We start from the raw sequence: 22,452 nt of genomic DNA, 5'->3' as shown, positions 1-22,452 counted from the left end.
ACTCTGCTAAACCATATCATCCTCCTAACCTACAACACTCTGCTAATCCAGATCATTCCACTAATCTAACACTCTGCTAACCCATGTCATCCCGCTAACCTAAAACACTCTGCTAACCCATGTCATCCCGCTAACCTAAAACACTCTGCTAAGCCAGATCACCCTGCTAATCTAAAATACTCTGCTAAACCAGATTATCCTGCTATTCTAACACACTCTGCTAACCCAGATCATCCCGCTAATTGAACACTCTGCTACCCTAAATCATCCCGCTAACCCAAAAGACTGCTAATCTAAATCATCCCACTAAACTAACACTCTGCTAACCCATATCATCCCGCAAACCTACAACACTCTGCTAATCCAGATCATTCTACTAATCTAACACTCTGCTAAACCACGTCATCCTGCTATTTGAACTCTTTGCTAACCCATATCATCCCGCTAAGCTACAACACTCTGCTAATCCAGATCATTCCACTAATCTAAGACTCTGCTAACCCATATCATCCCATTAGCCTAAAACACTCTGCTAACCCACATCATCCCGCTAACCTAAAGCACTCTGCTAAGCCAGATCATCCCGCTAATCTAACACTCTGCTAACCCAGATCATCCCAATAACCCAAAACACTCTGCTAAACCAGATTATCCAGCTAATCTAACACACTCTGCTAATCCAGATCATCACACTAACCCACAACACTGTGGTAACCCAAATCATCCCACTAATCTAACACACTCTGCTAACCCAGATCACCCTGCTAATCTAACACTCTGCTAAACCATATCATCCTACTAACCTACAACACTCTGCTAACTCATATCATCTCCCTAACCTACAACACTCTGGTAAGCCAGATCATTCCGCTAATCGACCACTTTGCTAACCTAAATCATCCCGCTAACCTAAAAGACTCTGCTAATCTAAATCATCCCACTAAACTAAGACTTTGCTAACCCATATAATCCCGCTAACCTACAACACTGTGGTAACCCAAATCATCCCACTAATCTAACACACTCTGCTAACCCAGATCATTCTGCTAATCTAACACTCTGCTAAACGATATCATCCTCCTAACCTACAACACTTTGCTCATCCAGATCATTCCGTTAATCTAACACTCTGCTAACCCATGTCATCCCGCTAACCTAAAACGCTCTGCTAACACAGATCATCCCGCTAAACTAAAATACTTTACTAAGCCAAATCATCCGTCTAATCTAACACACTCTGCTGACCTAGATCATCCCGCTAATTGAACACTCTGCTAACCTAAATCATCCCGCTAACCTAAAACACTTTACTAAGCCAGATCATCCTGCTATTCTAACAAACTCTGCTAACCCAGATCATCCCGCTAATCTAACACTCTGCTAACCCATATCATCCCGCTAACCTAAAACATTTTACTAAGCCAGATTATCCTGTTATTCTAACACACACTGCGAACCCAGATCATCCTGCTAATCTAACACACACTGCTAACCCAGATAATCCTGCTAATCTAACACACACTGCTAACCCAGATCATCCCGCTAACTGAAATCTCTGCTACCCTAAATCATCCAGCTAACGTGCAACACTCTGCTGATCCAGATCATTCTGCTAATCTAACACTCTGATAAACCATATCATCCTGCTAACCTACAACACTCTGCTAATCCAGATCATTCTGCTAATCCAACACTCTGCTAACCCATGTCATCCCGCTAACCTAAAACATTTTACTAAGGCAGATTATCCTGCTAATCTAACACTCTGCTAACTCATATCTTCCCGCTGACCCACAACACTGTGCTGAGCCAGATCATTCCGCAAATCGACCACCCTGCTAACCTTAATCATCCCGCTAACCTAACGACTCTGCTAATCTAAATCATCCCACTAAACTAACACTCTGCTCAACCATATCATCCTGCTAAACTACAACACTCTGCTAATCCAGATCATTCTGCTAATCTAACACTCTGCTAACCCATGTCATCCTGCTAACCTAAAACATTTTACTAAGGCAGATTATGCTGCTAATCTAACACTCTGCTAACCCATATCATCCCGCTAACCTAAAACACTCTGCTAGCCAGATCATCCTGCTTTTCTATTACACACTGCTAACCCAGATCATCCTGCTAATCTAACACACACTGCTAACCCAGATCATCCTGCTAATCTAACACACACTGCTAACCCAGATCATCCCGCTAATTGAACACTCTGCTAAATCATCCTGCTAACCTAAAACACTCTGCTATGCCATATTATCCTGCTATCCTAATACCCTCTGCTAACCTAGATCATCCCGCTAATCGAACACTCTGCCAACCGAAATCATCCCGCTAACCTACAACACTCTGCTAAGCCAGATCATCCCAATAACCTAAAACACTCTGCTGAGCCAGATCATCTCACTAATCTAACACACTCTGCTAACCTAGATCATCCCACTGAACCAACACTCTGCTAATCCATATCATCCCGCTCACCTACAACACTGTGCTAACCCTTATCATCCCTCTAACCTAAAACACTTTACTAAGCCAGATTATCCTCCTAACCTACAACACTCTGTTAATCCAGATCATTCAGCTAATTTAAGACTCTGCTATCCCATATCATCCCGCTAACCTAAAACACTCTGCTAACCCAGATCAGCCGGCCAACCTAAAACAATTGCTAAGCCAAATCATCTGGCTAATCTAACACACTCCGCTGACCCAGATCATTCCGCTAATCTAACACACTCTGCTAACCCAGATCATTCTGCTAATCTAACACACTTTGCTAACCCAGATCATCCCGCTAAATGAACTCTCTGCTAACCTAAATCATCCCACTAAACTAAAACCCTCTGCTTACCTAAATCATCCCGCTAAACTAACACTGTGCTAACCTAAATCATCCCGCTAACCTACACTCTGTTAATCCAGATCATTCCGCTAATTTAAGACTCTGCTATCCCAGATCATCCCAATAATCCATAACACTGTGCTAACCCAGATCATCCAGCTAACCTAAAACACTTTGCCAACCCAAATCATCCGGCTAAATGAACTCTCTGCTAACCTAAATCATCCCACTAAACTAAAACACTCTGCTTACCTAAATCATCCCGCTAAACTAACACTCTGCTAACCCATATCATCTCGCTAACCTATAACACTCTGCTAATCCAGAACATTCAGCTAATCTAACACTCTGATAAACCATATCATCCTGCTAACCTACAACACTCTGCTAATCCAGATCATTCCGCTAATCTAACACACTCTGCTAACCCAGATCATTCTGCTAATCTAACACACTTTGCTAACCCAGATCATCCCGCTAAATGAACTCTCTGCTAACCTAAATCATCCCACTAAACTAAAACCCTCTGCTTACCTAAATCATCCCGCTAAACTAACACTCTGCAAACCCATATCATCTCGCTAACCTACAACACTCTGCTAATCCACAACATTTAGCCAATCTAACACTCTGCTAACCCATATCATCTCACTGACCTACAACACTCTGCTAATCCTGATCATTCCGCTAATCTAACACTATGCTAACCTAAATCATCCCGCTAACCTAAAACACTCTGCTAATCCTGATCATTCACCTAATCTAACACTCTGCTAACCTAAATCATCCCGCTAACCTAATAGACTCTGCTAATCTAAATCATGCCACTAAACTAACACTCTGCTAACCCTGATCATCCTGCTAACTTGCAACACTCTGCTAACCTAAATCATCCCGCTAACCTAATAGACTCTGCTAATCTAAATCATGCCACTAAACTAACACTCTCCTAACCCAGATCATCCTGCTAACCTACAACACTCTGCTACCCCAGATCATCCCAATAACCTAAACCACTGTGGTAACCCAGATCATCCCACTAATCTAACACACTCTGCTAACCCAGATCATCCCGCTAATCAAACACTGTGCTAACCTAAATCATCCCGCTAACCTACACTCTGTTAATCCAGATCATTCCGCTAATTTAAGACTCTGCTATCCCAGATCATCCCAATAACCCATAACACTGTGCTAACCCAGATCATCCAGCTAACCTAAAACACTTTGCCAACCCAAATCATCCGGCTAAATGAACTCTCTGCTAACCTAAATCATCCCACTAAACTAAAACACTCTGCTTACCTAAATCATCCCGCTAAACTAACACTCTGCTAACCCATATCATCTCGCTAACCTATAACACTCTGCTAATCCAGAACATTCAGCTAATCTAACACTCTGATAAACCATATCATCCTGCTAACCTACAACACTCTGCTAATCCAGATCATTCTGCTAATCTAACACTCTGCTAACCCATGTCATCCCGCTAACCTAAAACATTTTACTAAGGCAGATTATCCTGCTAATCTAACACTCTGCTAACTCATATCTTCCCGCTGACCCACAACACTGTGCTGAGCCAGATCATTCCGCAAATCGACCACCCTGCTAACCTTAATCATCCCGCTAACCTAACGACTCTGCTAATCTAAATCATCCCACTAAACTAACACTCTGCTCAACCATATCATCCTGCTAAACTACAACACTCTGCTAATCCAGATCATTCTGCTAATCTAACACTCTGCTAACCCATGTCATCCTGCTAACCTAAAACATTTTACTAAGGCAGATTATGCTGCTAATCTAACACTCTGCTAACCCATATCATCCCGCTAACCTAAAACACTCTGCTAGCCAGATCATCCTGCTTTTCTATTACACACTGCTAACCCAGATCATCCTGCTAATCTAACACACACTGCTAACCCAGATCATCCTGCTAATCTAACACACACTGCTAACCCAGATCATCCCGCTAATTGAACACTCTGCTAAATCATCCTGCTAACCTAAAACACTCTGCTATGCCATATTATCCTGCTATCCTAATACCCTCTGCTAACCTAGATCATCCCGCTAATCGAACACTCTGCCAACCGAAATCATCCCGCTAACCTACAACACTCTGCTAAGCCAGATCATCCCAATAACCTAAAACACTCTGCTGAGCCAGATCATCTCACTAATCTAACACACTCTGCTAACCTAGATCATCCCACTGAACCAACACTCTGCTAATCCATATCATCCCGCTCACCTACAACACTGTGCTAACCCTTATCATCCCTCTAACCTAAAACACTTTACTAAGCCAGATTATCCTCCTAACCTACAACACTCTGTTAATCCAGATCATTCAGCTAATTTAAGACTCTGCTATCCCATATCATCCCGCTAACCTAAAACACTCTGCTAACCCAGATCAGCCGGCTAACCTAAAACAATTGCTAAGCCAAATCATCTGGCTAATCTAACACACTCCGCTGACCCAGATCATTCCGCTAATCTAACACACTCTGCTAACCCAGATCATTCTGCTAATCTAACACACTTTGCTAACCCAGATCATCCCGCTAAATGAACTCTCTGCTAACCTAAATCATCCCACTAAACTAAAACCCTCTGCTTACCTAAATCATCCCGCTAAACTAACACTCTGCAAACCCATATCATCTCGCTAACCTACAACACTCTGCTAATCCACAACATTTAGCCAATCTAACACTCTGCTAACCCATATCATCTCGCTGACCTACAACACTCTGCTAATCCTGATCATTCCGCTAATCTAACACTATGCTAACCTAAATCATCCCGCTAACCTAAAACACTCTGCTAATCCTGATCATTCACCTAATCTAACACTCTGCTAACCTAAATCATCCCACTAACCTAATAGACTCTGCTAATCTAAATCATGCCACTAAACTAACACTCTGCTAACCCTGATCATCCTGCTAACTTGCAACACTCTGCTAACCTAAATCATCCCGCTAACCTAATAGACTCTGCTAATCTAAATCATGCCACTAAACTAACACTCTGCTAACCCAGATCATCCTGCTAACCTACAACACTCTGCTACCCCAGATCATCCCAATAACCTAAACCACTGTGGTAACCCAGATCATCCCACTAATCTAACACACTCTGCTAACCCAGATCATCCCGCTAATCAAACACTCTGCTAACCTAAATCATCCCGCTAACCTACACTCTGTTAATCCAGATCATTCCGCTAATTTAAGACTCTGCTATCCCAGATCATCCCAATAACCCATAACACTGTGCTAACCCAGATCATCCAGCTAACCTAAAACACTTTGCCAACCCAAATCATCCGGCTAAATGAACTCTCTGCTAACCTAAATCATCCCACTAAACTAAAACACTCTGCTTACCTAAATCATCCCGCTAAACTAACACTCTGCTAACCCATATCATCTCGCTAACCTATAACACTCTGCTAATCCAGAACATTCAGCTAATCTAACACTCTGCTAAACCATATCATCTCGCTAACCTACAACACTTTACCAAGCCAGATCATCCTGCTAATCTGACACACTCTGCAAAGCCAGATCATCCCGCTAATCGAACACTCTGCCAAAGGAAATCATCCCGCTAACCTACAACACTCTGCTAAGCCAGATCATCCCACTAACCTAAAACACTCTGCTAAGCCAGATCATCTCACTAATCTAACACACTCTGCTAACCTAGATCATCCCACTAACCTACAACAAACACTCTGCTAACCCTTATCATCTCGCTAACCTACAACACTCTGCTAATCCTGATCATTCCGCTAATCTAACACTATGCTAACCTAAATCATCCCGCTAACTTAAAACACTCTGCTATGGCAAATCATCCTGCTAATCTAACACACTCTGCTAGCCCAGATCATTCCGCTAACCTACAACACTCTGCTAACCCAGATCATCCCGCTAACCTAAAAGACTCTGCTAACCTAAATCATCCCGCTAACTTAAAACACTCTGCTAAGGCAGATCATCCTGCTAATCTAAGACACTCTGCTAGCCCAAATCACCCAACTTAAAACACTGCGATAACTGAGATCATCCCACTAATCCAACACTCTGCTAACCCAGATCATCCCGCTAACCTAAAGCACTCTGCTAAGCCAGATCATCCCACTAATCCAACACAGTCTGCTAACCCAGATCATCTCGCTAACCTACAAGACTCTGCTAACCTAAATCATCCCGCTAACTTAAAACACTCTGCTAAGGCAGATCATCCTGCTAATCTAACACACTCTGCTAGCCCAGATCATCCCAACTAACTGTAAACACTGTGATAACCCAGATCATCCCGCTAACCTAAAAGACTCTGCTAACCTAAATCATCCCGCTAACTTAAAACACTCTGCTAACCCATATTATTCCGCTACCCTAAAACACTTTGCTAAGCCAGATCATCCTGCTAATCGAACACTCTGCTAACTTAAATCCTCCCGCTAACCTAAAACACTCTGCTAACCTAGATCATCCCGCTAATCTAACACTCTGCTAACCCACATCAACCCATTAACCTACAACACTCTGCTAAGGTAGATCATCCCGCTAACACAAAACACTGTGATAACCCAGATCATCCTGCTAACCTAAAGCACTCTGCTAAGCCAGATCATCCCACTAATCTAACACAGTCTGCTAACCCAGATCATCTCGCTAACCTACAAGACTCTGCTAACCTAAATCATCCCGCTAACTTAAAACACTCTGCTAAGGAAAATCATCCTGCTAATCTAACACACTCTGCTAGCCCAGATCATCCCGTTAACCTACAACACTCTGTTAACCCAGATCATCCCGCTAATCTGACACACTCTGCTAACCCAGATCATCCCGCTAACCTAAAAGACTCTGCTAACCTAAATCATCCCGCTAACTTAAAACACTCTGCTAAGGCAGATCATCCTCCTAATCTAAGACACTCTGCTAGCCCAGATCATCCAACTTACTTAAAACACTGCGATAACTGAGATCATCCCACTAATCTAACACTCTGCTAACCCAGATCATCCCAATAATCTAAAACACTGTGGTATCCAAGATCATCCCACTAATCTAAAACACTCTGCTAACCCAGATCATCCCGCTAATCTAACATTCTGCTAACCCAGATCATCCCACTAACCTACAACACTCTGCTATCCCAGATCATCCCGCTAATCTAACACTCTGCTAACCCAGATCATCCCAATAACCCAAAACACTGTGGTAACCAAGATCATCCCTCTAATTTAACACAGTCTGATAACCCAGATCATCCCGCTTAACTAAAAGACTGTTAACCGACATTATCTTGTTAACTCTAAGGTCCTCTTTTTGAGAGCTAAAAAATGCATCTGACTGGAATTTCAAAATCGTCTGGGATTTTTTTCTGTCTCAGCCTCAAATATGTTTAGATCAGATTTGTGTTGCGTTTCAATTGCCCCACATGCATCCATCCATCCATCCATCCATCCATCCATTTTCTGCAGCTTATTCAGAGTCGGTTTGCAGGGGCAGCTGCCTAAGCACGGAAACCCAGACTTCCCTCTCCCCGGCCACATTCACCAGCTCATCCGGAAGGATCCTGAGGCGTTCCCAGGCCAGCCGAGAGATGTAGTCCATCCAGCGTGTCCTGGGTCTTTCCCGGGGCCTCTTTCCGGTGGGACGTGCCCGGAACACCTCACCAGGGAGGCGTCCAGGAGGCATCCTAACCAGATGCTCGAGCCACCTCATCTGGCTCCTCTCGATGTGGAGGAGCAGCGGCTCTACTCTGAGCCCCTCCTGGATCACCGAGCTTCTCACCCTATCTCTAAGGGAGAGCCCGGCCACCCTGCGGAGGAAACTCATTTCGGCCGCTTGTATTCGAGATCTTGTTCTTTCGGTCATTACCCACAGCTCATGACCATAGGTGAGGGTAGGAATGTAGATCAACCGGTAAATCGAGAGCTTTGCCTTTTGGCTCAGCTCCTTCTTCACCACGACAGACTGATGCAGAGTCCGCATCACTGCAGACGGCGCACCGTTCCGCCTGTCCATCTCCCGCTCCATCCTTCTTGGTCTTGGACTTGGAGGTGCTGATTCTCACCCTAGCCGCTTCACACTCGGCTGCGAATCACTCCAGTGAGAGCTGAAGATCACGGCCCGATGAAGCCAACAGAACCACGTCATCCGCAAAGAGCAGAGACCCAATCCTGAGGCCACCAAACCGGATCCCCTCACAACACCTCGGCTGCATCTAGAAATTCTGTCCATAAAAGTTATGAACAGAATCGGTGACAAAGGGCAGCCTTGGCGGAGTCCAACCTGCACTGGAAACGATTCTGATTTACTGCGAACCAAGCTCTGACACCGGTTGTACAGGGACCAGACAGCTCGTACAAGCGAGTCCGGTACTCCATACTCCCAGAGTACCCCCCACAGGAGTTCCCGGGGGACACGGTCGAATGCCTTCTCCAAGTACACAAAACACATGTAGATTGGTTGGGCCAACTCCCATGCCCCCTCAAAGACCCCAAAGAGGGTGTAGAGCTGGCCACGCACGCTTATTATTATTATCCACTCTCAAACAGTAGTTGTCATGTTTCAAGGAGCCAAAGGAGAGGCTGCAAGAGGAGGTAGCCACAGCACAGAGAGGACAGAGTAACTTGGTGTTTGTGCAGAACTGCAGAGAATGTGTGGGTGACTCTCCCTCCTAGTTCTGGATGGGCACCCATGGGGGCTGTAAAGCCCATCAAACACCAAGACTATCTCTACAGTTTTACACAAACATCTTCATAAGACAAGGAGAAGATGAGGTCGATGCTTTGAGCAGATTGCTTTGACATCTTGGGGAAGAAGCTGTTCAGTAGTGTTATAATTTTAGATCTGAATGTCCCATATTTAGTAAAGCTAGTACATGCAAAAACAAAAATGCAAATTCACAGAAAAACTGCAGAAAAAAACCCTTTATGTTCTCAGTGTATGGTATGCACAGCAGGGTGCTGGAAGCTCAGTTCTGTACGGAGGCCGAGAGCAGTCGTGAACTTGGATGATAGATGAAATAAGACGAGTACCAGCATCTGTCATGGTATAGGTTTGAGAACAGGACCCAAATGCAGTACCATGAAGTAGAATGAAGGAGTCCAACGTTTATGGTCAAAAAAAAAAAACTTACAGCAGGATACCGTCACGCAAACCAAAACAGAGAAACAGACTGGACTGGTGAAAGACAAAGTAATGATGATACTAGGGAAACAGGTCAATGATCTGGCAATAACTAACCTGGAACAGATAAACGGAGGGGCTGATTTTGAGATGAGAAGCAGGAGTGACATGACTGGAAGTAGGAAGTAATGCAGATGAGAATATATAAGGAGAAACAACTCTACAAAGGAAAACAGGAAGCAGTCAGTTAAAAAAAGACTAGAAACTAAACAGACCACAGTTTCTACAGTTTTGACAGTTTTCTGTGAAGCAGTTTCTATTTTTTGTGTGTTTATATATATTTATGCTTAGTGCTTCATAAAGGGACCAAAACTATCACACTGGAAGCATTACTAAGGTCACCCTATGTTAACCCAGGACAGCCTGTTTACCTAAAACACTCTAACCTGTGTCTGTCTGTCTCTCTGACCACCTGTCTCTTTCTCTGTCCACCTGTCTGTCGCTCTGACCACCTGTCTATCTCTCTGACCAGCTGTTTCTGTCTCTCTGTCCACCTGTCTGTTTCTCTGTCCATCTATCTGTCGCTCTGATCATCTGTCTGTCTCTCTAAACCAGCTGTTTCTGTCTCTCACCACCCGTTTCTGTTTCTCTGTCCACCTGTCTGTCTCTCTGATCACCTGTCTGTCTCTCTGACCAGCTGTTTCTGTCTCTCTGTCCACCTGTCTGTTTCTCTGTCCACCTGTCTGTCACTCTGATCACCTGTCTGTCTCTCTGAGAAGCTGTTTCTGTCTCTCTGACCACCTGTCTGTTTCTCTGTCCACCTGTCTGTCACTCTGACCAGCTGTTTCTGTCGCTCTGATCACCTGTCTGTCTCTCTAAACCAGCTGTTTCTGTCTCTCACCACCCGTTTCTGTTTCACTGACCACTTGTCTGTCGCTCTGACCACATGTCTGTTGCTCTGACCACTTGTCTGTTGCTCTGACCACCTGTCTGTCTTTGTGTTTCAGATGAGTGTAGTCCAGACTACGTTAGTGAACTGTGTTTTGCTCCAAATCAAACTAAAGAGATGGAGGAGAAGATCATGGACCTTCACAAAACTTACAGGTTGTCCAGCATCATGTGTCCACTATGAACTTAATCCATGTCCGTGATTTAACACGTGTCCCTGTGCGTTCAGAGGAATGAGTCCTGCTGAAGCTGAGATGCACTTCCTGGAAAATGTAAAGAAACTTTCCATGTACGGAGTGGACCTCCACCATGCAAAGGTAAAGATATGTTTGCTCTTCAGCATGCAACGTGCAAAACTGTTTTAATGTCTGCATCATCACAGGAAACCAGAAACATTTAAACCCTTTTAAAATGTCCGTTAAACATCTCTTCAAAGAGTTCAAAGACAAAAATCTTTTACTGAATCCTGTTTTATTGCTGTCCTGATGTAAACAGATGTAACCTTAAATGAACAGTCTTTTAGTGCTGATGTTCTTTTCTGTGCCCAGCTATCTGATGAATAGCCAATACATGACCCACTTCCTACTCACCATCAGTTGCGTTTGTGTGTGTGTGTGTGTGTGTGTGTGTGTGTGTGTGTGTGTGTGTGTGTGTGTTTGTGTGTATGTGTTAAATAATGATTTTTCCACCATGACTGGTTTCCATTCAACATCTCTTTCTGGGTCATCTATATAAAATCAGAATTTACAATCCTCAGAAAGAGTTAATTTAAACTTTTAAAGTTTAACAGAACTTCACATCTTTACAAAACCTATGGAAAATATTTAGAAATAACAGCTGAGATTTCACCACATGGAAAGATCTGGGGTCTTGTATAAAAGTGGACTTATGCTCAAAAGATGAAAATGGCATACGCCACCCTCTCCAAAAAAAAAAAGAAAAGAAAAAAAAGAAAAAGAAAAAAAGTTTTCAAAAACCAAGCAATTTCCCATAAATCACAGACTACTTGGAAATGTGCACATCTGAGTCAGCCTCATATCCCACCCTGAACACACCCAAACCAGCTATATATGGTCAATGCAAAGCAGGACATGAATATTATTGCATATGAAGAAGCTGCTGATCAAACAGGGAAATTATGGCAACAAACACAAAAAAGAAGAAACTTTCCCGACACAGTAATTGAGGTGCTTGTTGGTGAGATGGAGGCGAGTAACAAAATGTTATTTGGTGGCCACAGCAGCTGACTCACTCTTCATGGCCTCTTCAAACTCCTCCCATGCTCACAACATGTTTGGGTCTGCCAGGCCTGACCGGCATCCTCCCCCACCATCTAAGGCAACTCATCACCAGGTGGTGATCAGTTGACAGCTCCGCCCCTCTCTTCACCCGAGTGTCCAAGACATGCAGCTGCAAGTCCGACGATACGACTACAGAGTCGATCATCGAACTGCAGCCTAGAATGTCCTGGTACCAAGTGCACATGTGGACACTCTTATGGCTGAACAAGGTGTTTGTTATGGACAATCCATGATGACGTCCACTGAAGTCCAATAACAAACATACTTGGATTTGGATCGGGGGGCTGTTCCTCCTAATCATGCCCCTCAAGGTCTAATTGTCATTGCCCACATGAGCATTGAAGTCCCCCAGCAGAACGAGGGAGTCCCCGGAAGGAGTGCTCTCCCCATCCAAGGACTCCAAAAGGGTGGAGTCTGAACAGTTGTTCGGTGCATAATCACCCGTACCCCCACCTGAAGGCGGAGGGGGGCTAACCTCTCGTCCACCAGGGTAAACCCCAATGTACAGTCACCAAGTCAGGGGGCAAAGAGTACGCCCACACTTACTCTTAGAACATCTCGAGGACACTGGTTCTGAGCCCAAGCCGTGTGTCGAGGTGAGTCCAACAATATCTAGCCAGAACTGCTCAACCTCGTGATTCAGTTCAGGGTCCTTCCCTGCCAGAGAGATGACGTTCCACGTCCCTAGAGCTAGCTTCTGCAGCTTAGGATCAGACCGCCTGGGTCCTCGCTTTCGGCCCAGCTCACCCTCACCCGACCCCTTGGGTCCCTCTCACACGTGGTGAGCCCACAGGAGGTGGGACCCATGTCATCCTATCAGAGTGAGGTCGACTGGGCCCCATGGGCAAAGGTCCGGCCACCAGGCACTTGCCTCCGTGCCCCATGTCCAGGCCTGGAAGGGGCGCTCCGGTGACCTGGGCATATCTGGGCAAGGGAAACATGGATCTATTGTTTTATTCATCATAGGGGTCTGTTGAGAAACACTTTCTCTGGTCCCTCCCCTAGAGACCTGTTTGCCCTACCAGTGACCCTACTAGGGGCATAAAGCCCCCATCAACATAGCTCCTATCTTCGGGACGTGCAAACTCCTCCACCATGGTAAGGCGGCAGCTCAGGGAAGAGTATATTGAAAGATGTTTATGGAACAGTTATGGCTCACTACAAGCCACACAGATAGCATTGCTGGTTTGAATCTTTATGATAACCTGGATCTATAGTTGAATGTTTGGTGGGAAGTGAAATTAAATGTTTGAGACGACTAAGTTGCAGTCTGTCTTCAGTTCATCACCTAACCACCTGCATTGTCGATTTTCCCCGTCTCCGAAATGTCTGTACGCATGGGTCAGAGTGTATGTACAGGTGTGCACATTTTCCAGTAACATTTGTTTTCATAGATCATAACTTTTGCATGGGGAGTGGCGTACGCCACTTTCAGGCCCCTTTTTGTGCATACGCCACATTTATAAATGAGACCCCAGGTCTTTCCTGTTACTGTTATTGGAGCTGTTGTTTGAGTGAAATGCTTCATTTAGACAAGTTTTTCTTCTTCTCTATCTTTGTTTTGTCCTCCTGTCTGTGTCTTTGTCTCTTTGTCTGAATGAAAGATGGTAGGAAGTCGCTTTGATTGCTTGTCTGCAGCTAATTCAGAGGTAAGGTTGTTTCCAGTGTGTGCAGCTGTGTTTGTATGTGAAATGTTTCCTGTGTTGTTCACAAACAACCATGCCTACTTTATCCAGAATCCTTATTTTTGCCACAGTCCTACCCTTTCTCCATTGTAAAGTATTTTATGAGACAGATTAAGAGGTCCACTTGCATCTGAGGGACAAAGGACATTCCTGTGAGGACAGTAATGTACATATTTTGAACAGAGAAGAAATGTGTTTGGATAGAAGTGTGAATGAAGCCATCTACGTAAAACTGGACGAACCATCTCTGAACACAGGAAGTGTTCTTAGTTACCATCTTCCACCTACTACGCAGCCTGGACTCTCCTCCAGGAGGTTTAAAATTCACTGTCCGTGGATTATTTGAGCAAAACATGTTAGACAGGCAGGTAAACAACTCAAACATTGATCAGGTGAGTCAGTGATACCATGTGACTTTAAATAAATTCCTTAACGCTTTAAAAATGTCAGTTGCTGTAGGTCTGTTGGTGAGGATAACTGCTCTGTCATCTTTTGGTTCCGATGGTTGGGATTTTTTTAGGTACTGGAACAAGGCAGGATGTTTTCAACATGAACTCTTTTCTGACTCAGGGTGGTGTTTAGAAGGTGCTGAAAAATCCAAAATAAAAAATATTGAGCAGGTTCTCAGAGCCCTGGGGTGGACACTATCTGGGCCTGCAATCTTGTTCCGGTTCATTTTCTCCAGTTGTTTCTTAACCTGACTGCAGAAGACAGACAGGTGGAGGCAGAAGACGTCTCAGGACACAAATGGGCTAGAGGTGGAGGCAGAGGACGTCTCAGGAGACAAATGGGCTAGAGGTGGAGGCAGAGGACGTCTCAGGAGATAAATGGGCTAGAGGTGAAGGCAGAGGATGTCTCAGGAGATAAATGGGCTAAAGGTGGAGGCAGAGGACGTCTCAGGAGACAAATGGGCTAAAGGTGGAGGCAGAGGACATCTCAGGAGACAAATGGGCTAAAGGTGGAGGCAGAGGATGTCTCAGGAGATAAATGGGCTAGAGGTGGAGGCAGAGGACGTCACAAGAGATAAATGGGCTAAAGGTGGAGGCAGAGGACGTCTCAGGAGACAAATGGGCTAAAGGTGGAGGCAGAGGACGTCTCAGGAGACAAATGGGCTAAAGGTGGAGGCAGAGGACGTCTCAGGAGACAAATGGGCTAAAGGTGGAGGCAGAGGACGTCTCAGGAGACAAATGGGCTAAAGGTGGAGGCAGAGGATTTCTCAGGAGACAAATGGGCTAGAGGTGAAGGCAGAGGACGTCTCAGGAGACAAATGGGCTAGAGGTGGAGGCAGAGGACGTCACAGGAGATAAATGGGCTAGAGGTGAAGGCAGAGGATGTCTCAGGAGACAAATGGGCTAAAGGTGGAGGCAGAGGACGTCTCAGGAGACAAATGGGCTAAAGGTGGAGGCAGAGGACGTCTCAGGAGACAAATGGGCTAGAGGTGGAGGCAGAGGATGTCACAGGAGACAAATAGGCTAAAGGTGGAGGCAGAGGACGTTTCAGGAGACAAATGGGCTAGAGGTGGATGTGGAGGACGTCTCAGTATGTTCTGATGTGGAGGGAGATGAGCTGCAGGGTGACAGAGTGTAGGTGTGACAGGAAAGCTGTGGGCTCATGGAGGGTGTGTGGTCTGTTGGGCTGGAGGCAGAGGGTAAACTGAACCTCATTCTCTCTCATTAGAGAGGCTCATTAGCTCTGTCCAGACCTCCATCAGTCTGATCCCCTTTTAATTTGAAGCTGGTGATCTTTTCATTCCTGACCACACATCCCTCACGTTATTCCTTCAGTCCTCTCCCACTTCTTAATCTTTGTTTTAAGTTGTATTTGTGTTGTCTTCAACAACTCCCTCTCTCCATTCCTGAAGGCTTTTTTATGTTGAGCAGCTTTTTCAGGTCACTGGTGATACAGGGTTTCTTACTGGGGAAGTGCCTCACTGTTCTTGTTGGTGCAATGCTGTTTACACAGAAGTTGATGGAACACACTCAGTCATGGCATCTCCATGTGGTTCACAGAGGACATTGCAGTCTGTGGCCTCGAAGCACCTCTCAGAGCATCTTCAGCTTCATTAGACCAGCTTTTAATAATCTGTGTGATGAAGGGTTGCTACTGAACGATGGGCTTGTAGTTGGAGGTAAGAAGAACCAGATTATGGTCTGATCTTCCTAACAGAGGCAGGGCAGATGAGTTGGAAGCATTTTTAACATTTGCATGAAATCTCACATCTCACTTTCTCTTGGGGAGCAATTGACAAACTGCTGGAATGTTGGGGATGTTGCAGAGAGAGAGTTGTTCGCAACGAATGCATTAGGATGTTGTGTTTGAAGCCTAGCAATGATGGATCTGATGACGTCACAGGCTGTATCTGCAGCGGTACCAGGTATGATATAAACCGCCACCACAATGACACAGGTAAACTCTTTGGTTAAAAAATATGGAGCAAAACTAACAGTTGGTTGTCCCTTGTGCAGATCTTACAGTGACATGCCGAGAGTGGCACCAATGATGGTTAAAAAGCTCTGCAATTCCTCCCCCTTTTAGCTTCATGCTAGCATTGATATCTCTATCTGTTCATACAGTCTTAGGACACATTCAAACTGGCACTGTTTGGTCCACTTCCACGGATAGTATGGTTCGTATGGAGCAGTGTGAACATTCATTCACACTCTGGTCAAACCAGGGAAGTGAACTCTGGTCCTCTTTAAATCCGGGAGACTCCTGGTTTGGTTCTCTTCCAGTGTGTTATTTCACTCATTGATCAGTCGATCTTGGTGTTAAACTCCCGTTGCAGTGGCTACTCATCATAATCAGTCTGGAAACAACCCACTGTACCTGAACTGAGGAGCACACCCTCTGAACTAGCGTGAAAAAATAATCTTGAAAATTAAGCCAAAACTGGGAATTGGTTCCACAGAGAGGGGTCTCATAACTGACGGTTCTTAAGTTTTAATTCTATATTGGATTCAAGAGGGAACTTAGGAAGAGGTGAGAGAACTGGAGAAACACAGCAGTATAGAACAGGCTGTTGTTTTATCTCTTGTTCTCTCCCTTTCTTTTCCTCTCTTCCTCTGATGTCTTCTTACATTTCACTGATGGATCTCCCATAGTGTGTGTTCAAGATCTGAACTAAATGTTTAAACACCAAATTATTTCATAAACAGATGCTGGTGCTGGCAGGACTATGTTGTAGAGTTCAGTGTGAAATAGCAACTACATGGATTTATTTCATGAAATGCACTCGGAGTCAGAAGGAGCCAGCTGTTCTACTGCACAAGTGTGGTAAACAGGAAGTGATGCCATATTCTGTTGATACTGTAAACATCCGCAGGTCGGGAACATGTCTTTTGTTAATTAATGTATTAGTCTTTCAGCCTTTTTCAAGCTCTTTCTTCAACATAGAGTTAGCTTTTTATACACAGATTCTGACGGTTAGTTTCTGTTCTGTGAATAATGTTCATCTGAGTTTGAGCTCCTGGTGACAGTTACATGGTATTTACTTACTTACTTACTAAACTAAGAAATAAAAGAGGCTGTTTTTTACACCATTGTATGTGTTGTGTGCACAGGACTCTGAATGTGTGGCCATCATGCTGGGGGTGTGCAGTAGTGGTCTCCTGGTCTACAGAGATAGACTGAGGATCAACAGGTTCTCATGGCCAAAGATCTTGAAGATTTCATACAAGAGAAACAACTTCTACATCAAGATCCGACCTGGAGAGGTGAAAATACACAAGCACTGCAGAAAAGAGTTTAGTCACCACAGAGAAGAAGTTAAACCACCATAAAGGAACAAGTTTAGAAACCACAGAGGGAGAGTTTAGCATTAATTTAGAGAGGAAAGTATAAATAAAATGGAAAGGGAAGTCCTCTTCTGTGCACTGGTAAACGAAAGCACTTGTTGCCATAACAACACAAAGATGCTGAAAATTTCTTTTTTAATGAAACGGCTATCGTAACAATTGTCTTTTTTAACTGTCTCTGAAACATCATAAATTCATTAACCATTATAATGACTAATATTTTTAAGTGATTACAAGTCTTTCAACTCTGTTACCATTTGTTTAATTTCCACTGAAACAAATAAATGAATCCTGCTAATGTGTTTACATCCAATCAATCATCAACATACAGTAAGTTTTGCTAGTTTCATTTTATCTTCTGAAACCTTTTGTGATTTTCCTGCATTTTGCCAAATTTATATTGACAGTGGAGCATTGCAGAACCCTTATTTGAGGGCTGAATGGTCCACTCATCCACCAAACAACATGTTTTGTGACCGCCTTTAATATGGTGGGGACTCCGTGACATCAATCAGTTGTTTAGGTGTAGTGTTTACATGAAGGCTTGGGATTGAGGCAGGGAGGGTTTAGACGCCACACACAAAGACAATAGACAACACATATGATGCATTTAGACATTGTGTGGTCAGGAATGAAAAGATCACCAGCTTAGATGAGTCTATATGTAGACACCACATATGATGCATTTAGCCACCACAGAAGAAGAGTTTCGGCACCACATGTGATGCCTTTTGACACCACAGATAAAGAGTTTAGCCACCACAGAGGGAGACTTAAGACACCTCAGAGGAAGAGTTTAGACAACACATATGATACATTTAGACAAAACATATGATGCGTTTAGACAACACAGAGGAAGAGTTTCGACACCATATAGGAAGGGTTTAAACACCAGAAGGAGAGTTTTGAAACCACATATGATGAATTAATCACATATACATATCATGTATTTAGACTCTACATATGATGTATTTAAACACCACATATGATGCATTTAGACAACACATATGATGCATTTAGCCACCACAAAAGAAGAGTTTAGGCACCACATATGATGCATTTAGAAATCACACAGGAAGGGTTAAGACACCACATATGATGACTTTATACACCACAGAGGAAGAGTTTAAACACCAGAGGGAGAGTTTCGAAACCACGTATGATGAATTAAGACACTGCATATGATGCATTAAGACACCACACAGGGGAAGAGTTTAGACGCAACATATGATGCATTTAGAGAACACATTTGATGCATTTAGACAACACATAAGATCCATTTAGACAACACATATGATGCATTTAGACAAAACATATGATGCATTTAGACACCACAGAGGAAGAGTTTCGACACCATATAGGAAGGGTTTAAACACCAGAAGGAGAGTTTTGAAACCACATATGATGAATTAATCACATATACATATCATGTATTTAGACTCTACATATGATGTATTTAAACACCACATATGATGCATTTAGACAACACATATGATGTATTTAGATAACACATATGATGCATTTAGACACCACATATGATGCATTTAGCCACCACAAAAGAAGAGTTTAGGCACCACATATGATGCATTTAGAAATCACACAGGAAGGGTTAAGACACCACATATGATGACTTTATACACCACAGAGGAAGGGTTTAAACACCAGAGGGAGAGTTTCGAAACCACGTATGATGAATTAAGACACTCCATATGATGCATTTAGACAACACATTTGATGCATTTAGACAAAACATATGATGCATTTAAACACCACAGAGAAAGAGTTTAGACACCACATATGATGCATTTAGACAACACAGAAGAAGAGTTTCGGCACCACATGTGATGCCTTTTGACACCACAGACAAAGAGTTTAGCCACCACAGAGGGAGACTAAAGACACCTCAGAGGAAGAGTTTAGACAACACATATTATGCATTTAGACAACACACAGATGAAGAGTTTAGAGACCATGCAGGAAGGGTTAAGACACCACATATCCTCCTGAGACCCGGGAGAAAAAAAGTATTTTGATTTGGATTTTTTTTATATAAATCAAGTATTGGGGTGCTAAAAAACGCATTCCAAAGATTATTTTGTTTTTACCTCATTTTGTTTAAATTTTACAACACGTGCACTGCAGTGCACAACAGGACTTAATTGATTGTGAGCAAGAAACATTAACAAAGTTCAAAAGCTGATTGTGAATTTAAAATGTTCACTAAAATGTTTGTAAAGAGGATATCAATTAATATTTAACATATTTATACAAAAGCTTCATCAAAAAATGGGTGATGCATTAACTTAGAACTCACTGACTTTTCAATAGCCATGGGCCACTGGTCTTGGAACAATTAATTTTACCAGGCTTTTCTATTTCACAAAAGACCATCTATTTACGATAGAGGAGAAAGCACTGGGATTTTTTGGAGACACAGAGGAACATTTGGCAATTCACACACCTCACCTACGTTTTGCTGTTGCACCCAAACATTCGTTACCTGAAAAGCTTTCGACCTGTAACCATTTCAGGCATATGGACTGTACCATATTTTCTGATCATTATTTGATCATTTATCAAATAATTTATTTTGATCCACCAAGGCTGCCCTTTGTCACCGATTCTGTTCATAATCTTTATGGACAGAATTTCTAGGTGCAGCCGAGGTGTTGAGGGGATCCAGTTTGGTGGCCTCAGGATTGGGTCTCTACTCTTTGCGAATGACGTGGTTCTGTTGGCTTCATCGGGCTGTGATCTTCAGCTCTCACTGGAGCGATTCGCAGCCGAGTATGAAGCGGCTGGGATGAGAATCAGAACCTCCAAGTCCGAGACCATGGTCCTCAGCCGGAAAAGGGTGGAGTGCTCTCTCCGGGTCTGCAATAAGGTCCTGCCCCAAGTGGAGGAGTTCACGTATCTTGGGGTCTTGTTCACGAGTGAGGGAAGGATGGAGCGGGAGATGGACAGGTGGATCAGTGCGGCGTCTGCAGTGATGCAGACTCTGCATCGGTCTGTCGTGGTGAAGAAGGAGCTGAGCCAAAAGGCAAAGCTCTCTATTTACTGGTCGATCTACGTTCCTACCCTCACCTATGGTCATGAGCTGTGGGTAGTGACCGAAAGAACAAGATCGCGAATACAAGCGGCCGAAATGAGTTTTCTCCGCAGGGTGGCCGGGCTCTCCCTTAGAGACAGGGTGAGAAGCTTGGTGATCCGGGAGGGGCTCAGAGTAGAGCCGCTGCTCCTCCACATCGAGAGGAGCCAGATGAGGTGGCTCAGGCATCTGGTTAGGATGCCTCCTGGACGCCTCCCTGGTGAGGTTTTCCGGGCACGTCCCACCGGAAAGAGGCCCCGGGGCAGACCCAGGACACGCTGGACGGACTTTCATCGTCTGAAAAATCTGAGTCTGAATCTCCTTTTTGTTTCTGTTAAGAATTCTTTCTGTCTCTGTTAGAGAGCTGTCCACTAGAAAAATGAAATAAACACAAGAATAAAGTCCTGACGTGTACTACAGTATACATTGATAAATTAGTCATTTTTTCTATTTAACTAAATAAGTTTGTTACTGAAAACTTACTCAAATTACCTTTTAGATGTTCATTTTTGAAAATTAATCCAAATAAAACATTAAAAAACATTTCAAATATAAATATCATGCTTAACTTTCTTTCTTCCATAAAATGTGCTTGTTGAGATGCTAGCCATTTTGGAAAGACAGAAAAAGGAAAGTTGGCAAGGCCACACCCCCACACATGAGATGTCATCTTAAAGCTACGGTTGCCCTCTCTAAGAGACATTAGGACTTAGCAGAGTGGCATGTATAGAATTAGAGAGATGAGCAGAAAATAAATGTGTACTACAGTGCACAAAAATGCATTGCTGGGTCTCAGGAGGATGACTTTACACACCACATATGATGCATTTAGACACCACATATGATGCATTTAGACAACACATATGATGTATTTAGACACAGCAGAAGAAGAGTTCCATTACCACATGTGATGCCTTTTGACGCCACAGACAAAGAGTTTAGACACAACAGAGGAAGAGTTTTGAAACCACATATGATGTATTGAGACAGCACAGAGGAATAGTTTAGACACTACATATGATGCATTTAGACACCACAGAGGAAGAGTTTCGACACCATATAGGAAGGGTTTAAACACCAGAAGGAGAGTTTTGAAACCACATATGATGAATTAATCACATATACATATCATGTATTTAAACACCACATATGATGCATTTAGACAGCACATATGATGCATTTAGACACCACAAAAGAAGAGTTTAGGCACCACATATGATGCATTTAGAAATCACACAGGAAGGGTTAAGACACCACATATGATGACTTTATACACCACAGAGGAAGAGTTTAAACACCAGAGGGAGAGTTTCGAAACCACGTATGATGAATTAAGACACTACATTTGATGCATTTAGACAACACATGTGATGCATTAAGACACCACACAGGGGAAGAGTTTAGACACAACATATGATGCATTTAGAGAACACATATGATGCATTTAGATACCACATATGATGCATTTAGACAACACATATGATGTATTTAGACAACACATATGATGCATTTAGACAACACATATGATGCATTTAGATACCACATATGATGCATTTAGACAACACATATGATGTATTTAGACAACACATATGATGCATTTAGACAAC

The 22,452-nt window shown here is 43.4% G+C and overlaps 1 protein-coding gene across 5 annotated transcripts in view; it reads left to right on the top strand.

Annotated features, from left to right (window-relative positions):
* The window catches only part of epb41l3a (erythrocyte membrane protein band 4.1-like 3a), an 85,660-nt gene that overhangs the window by 11,080 nt on the left and 52,128 nt on the right, over positions 1-22,452 (top strand). For all 5 annotated transcript variants that reach the window (XM_041968167.1, XM_041968170.1, XM_041968165.1 and 2 more), the window contains exons 8-10: positions 11,037-11,133; positions 11,207-11,294; positions 17,524-17,676. In XM_041968167.1, coding sequence (XP_041824101.1) covers positions 11,037-11,133; positions 11,207-11,294; positions 17,524-17,676 — 338 coding nt within the window. The remainder of the gene's footprint in view (positions 1-11,036; positions 11,134-11,206; positions 11,295-17,523; positions 17,677-22,452) is intronic.

This window comes from Melanotaenia boesemani, chromosome 18, assembly GCF_017639745.1.
Source record: "Melanotaenia boesemani isolate fMelBoe1 chromosome 18, fMelBoe1.pri, whole genome shotgun sequence".
NCBI classification, from domain to species: domain Eukaryota; kingdom Metazoa; phylum Chordata; class Actinopteri; order Atheriniformes; family Melanotaeniidae; genus Melanotaenia; species Melanotaenia boesemani.
The sequence above is the reverse complement of the archived record's forward strand: the minus strand, read 5'-3'. Positions and strand labels throughout refer to the sequence as shown.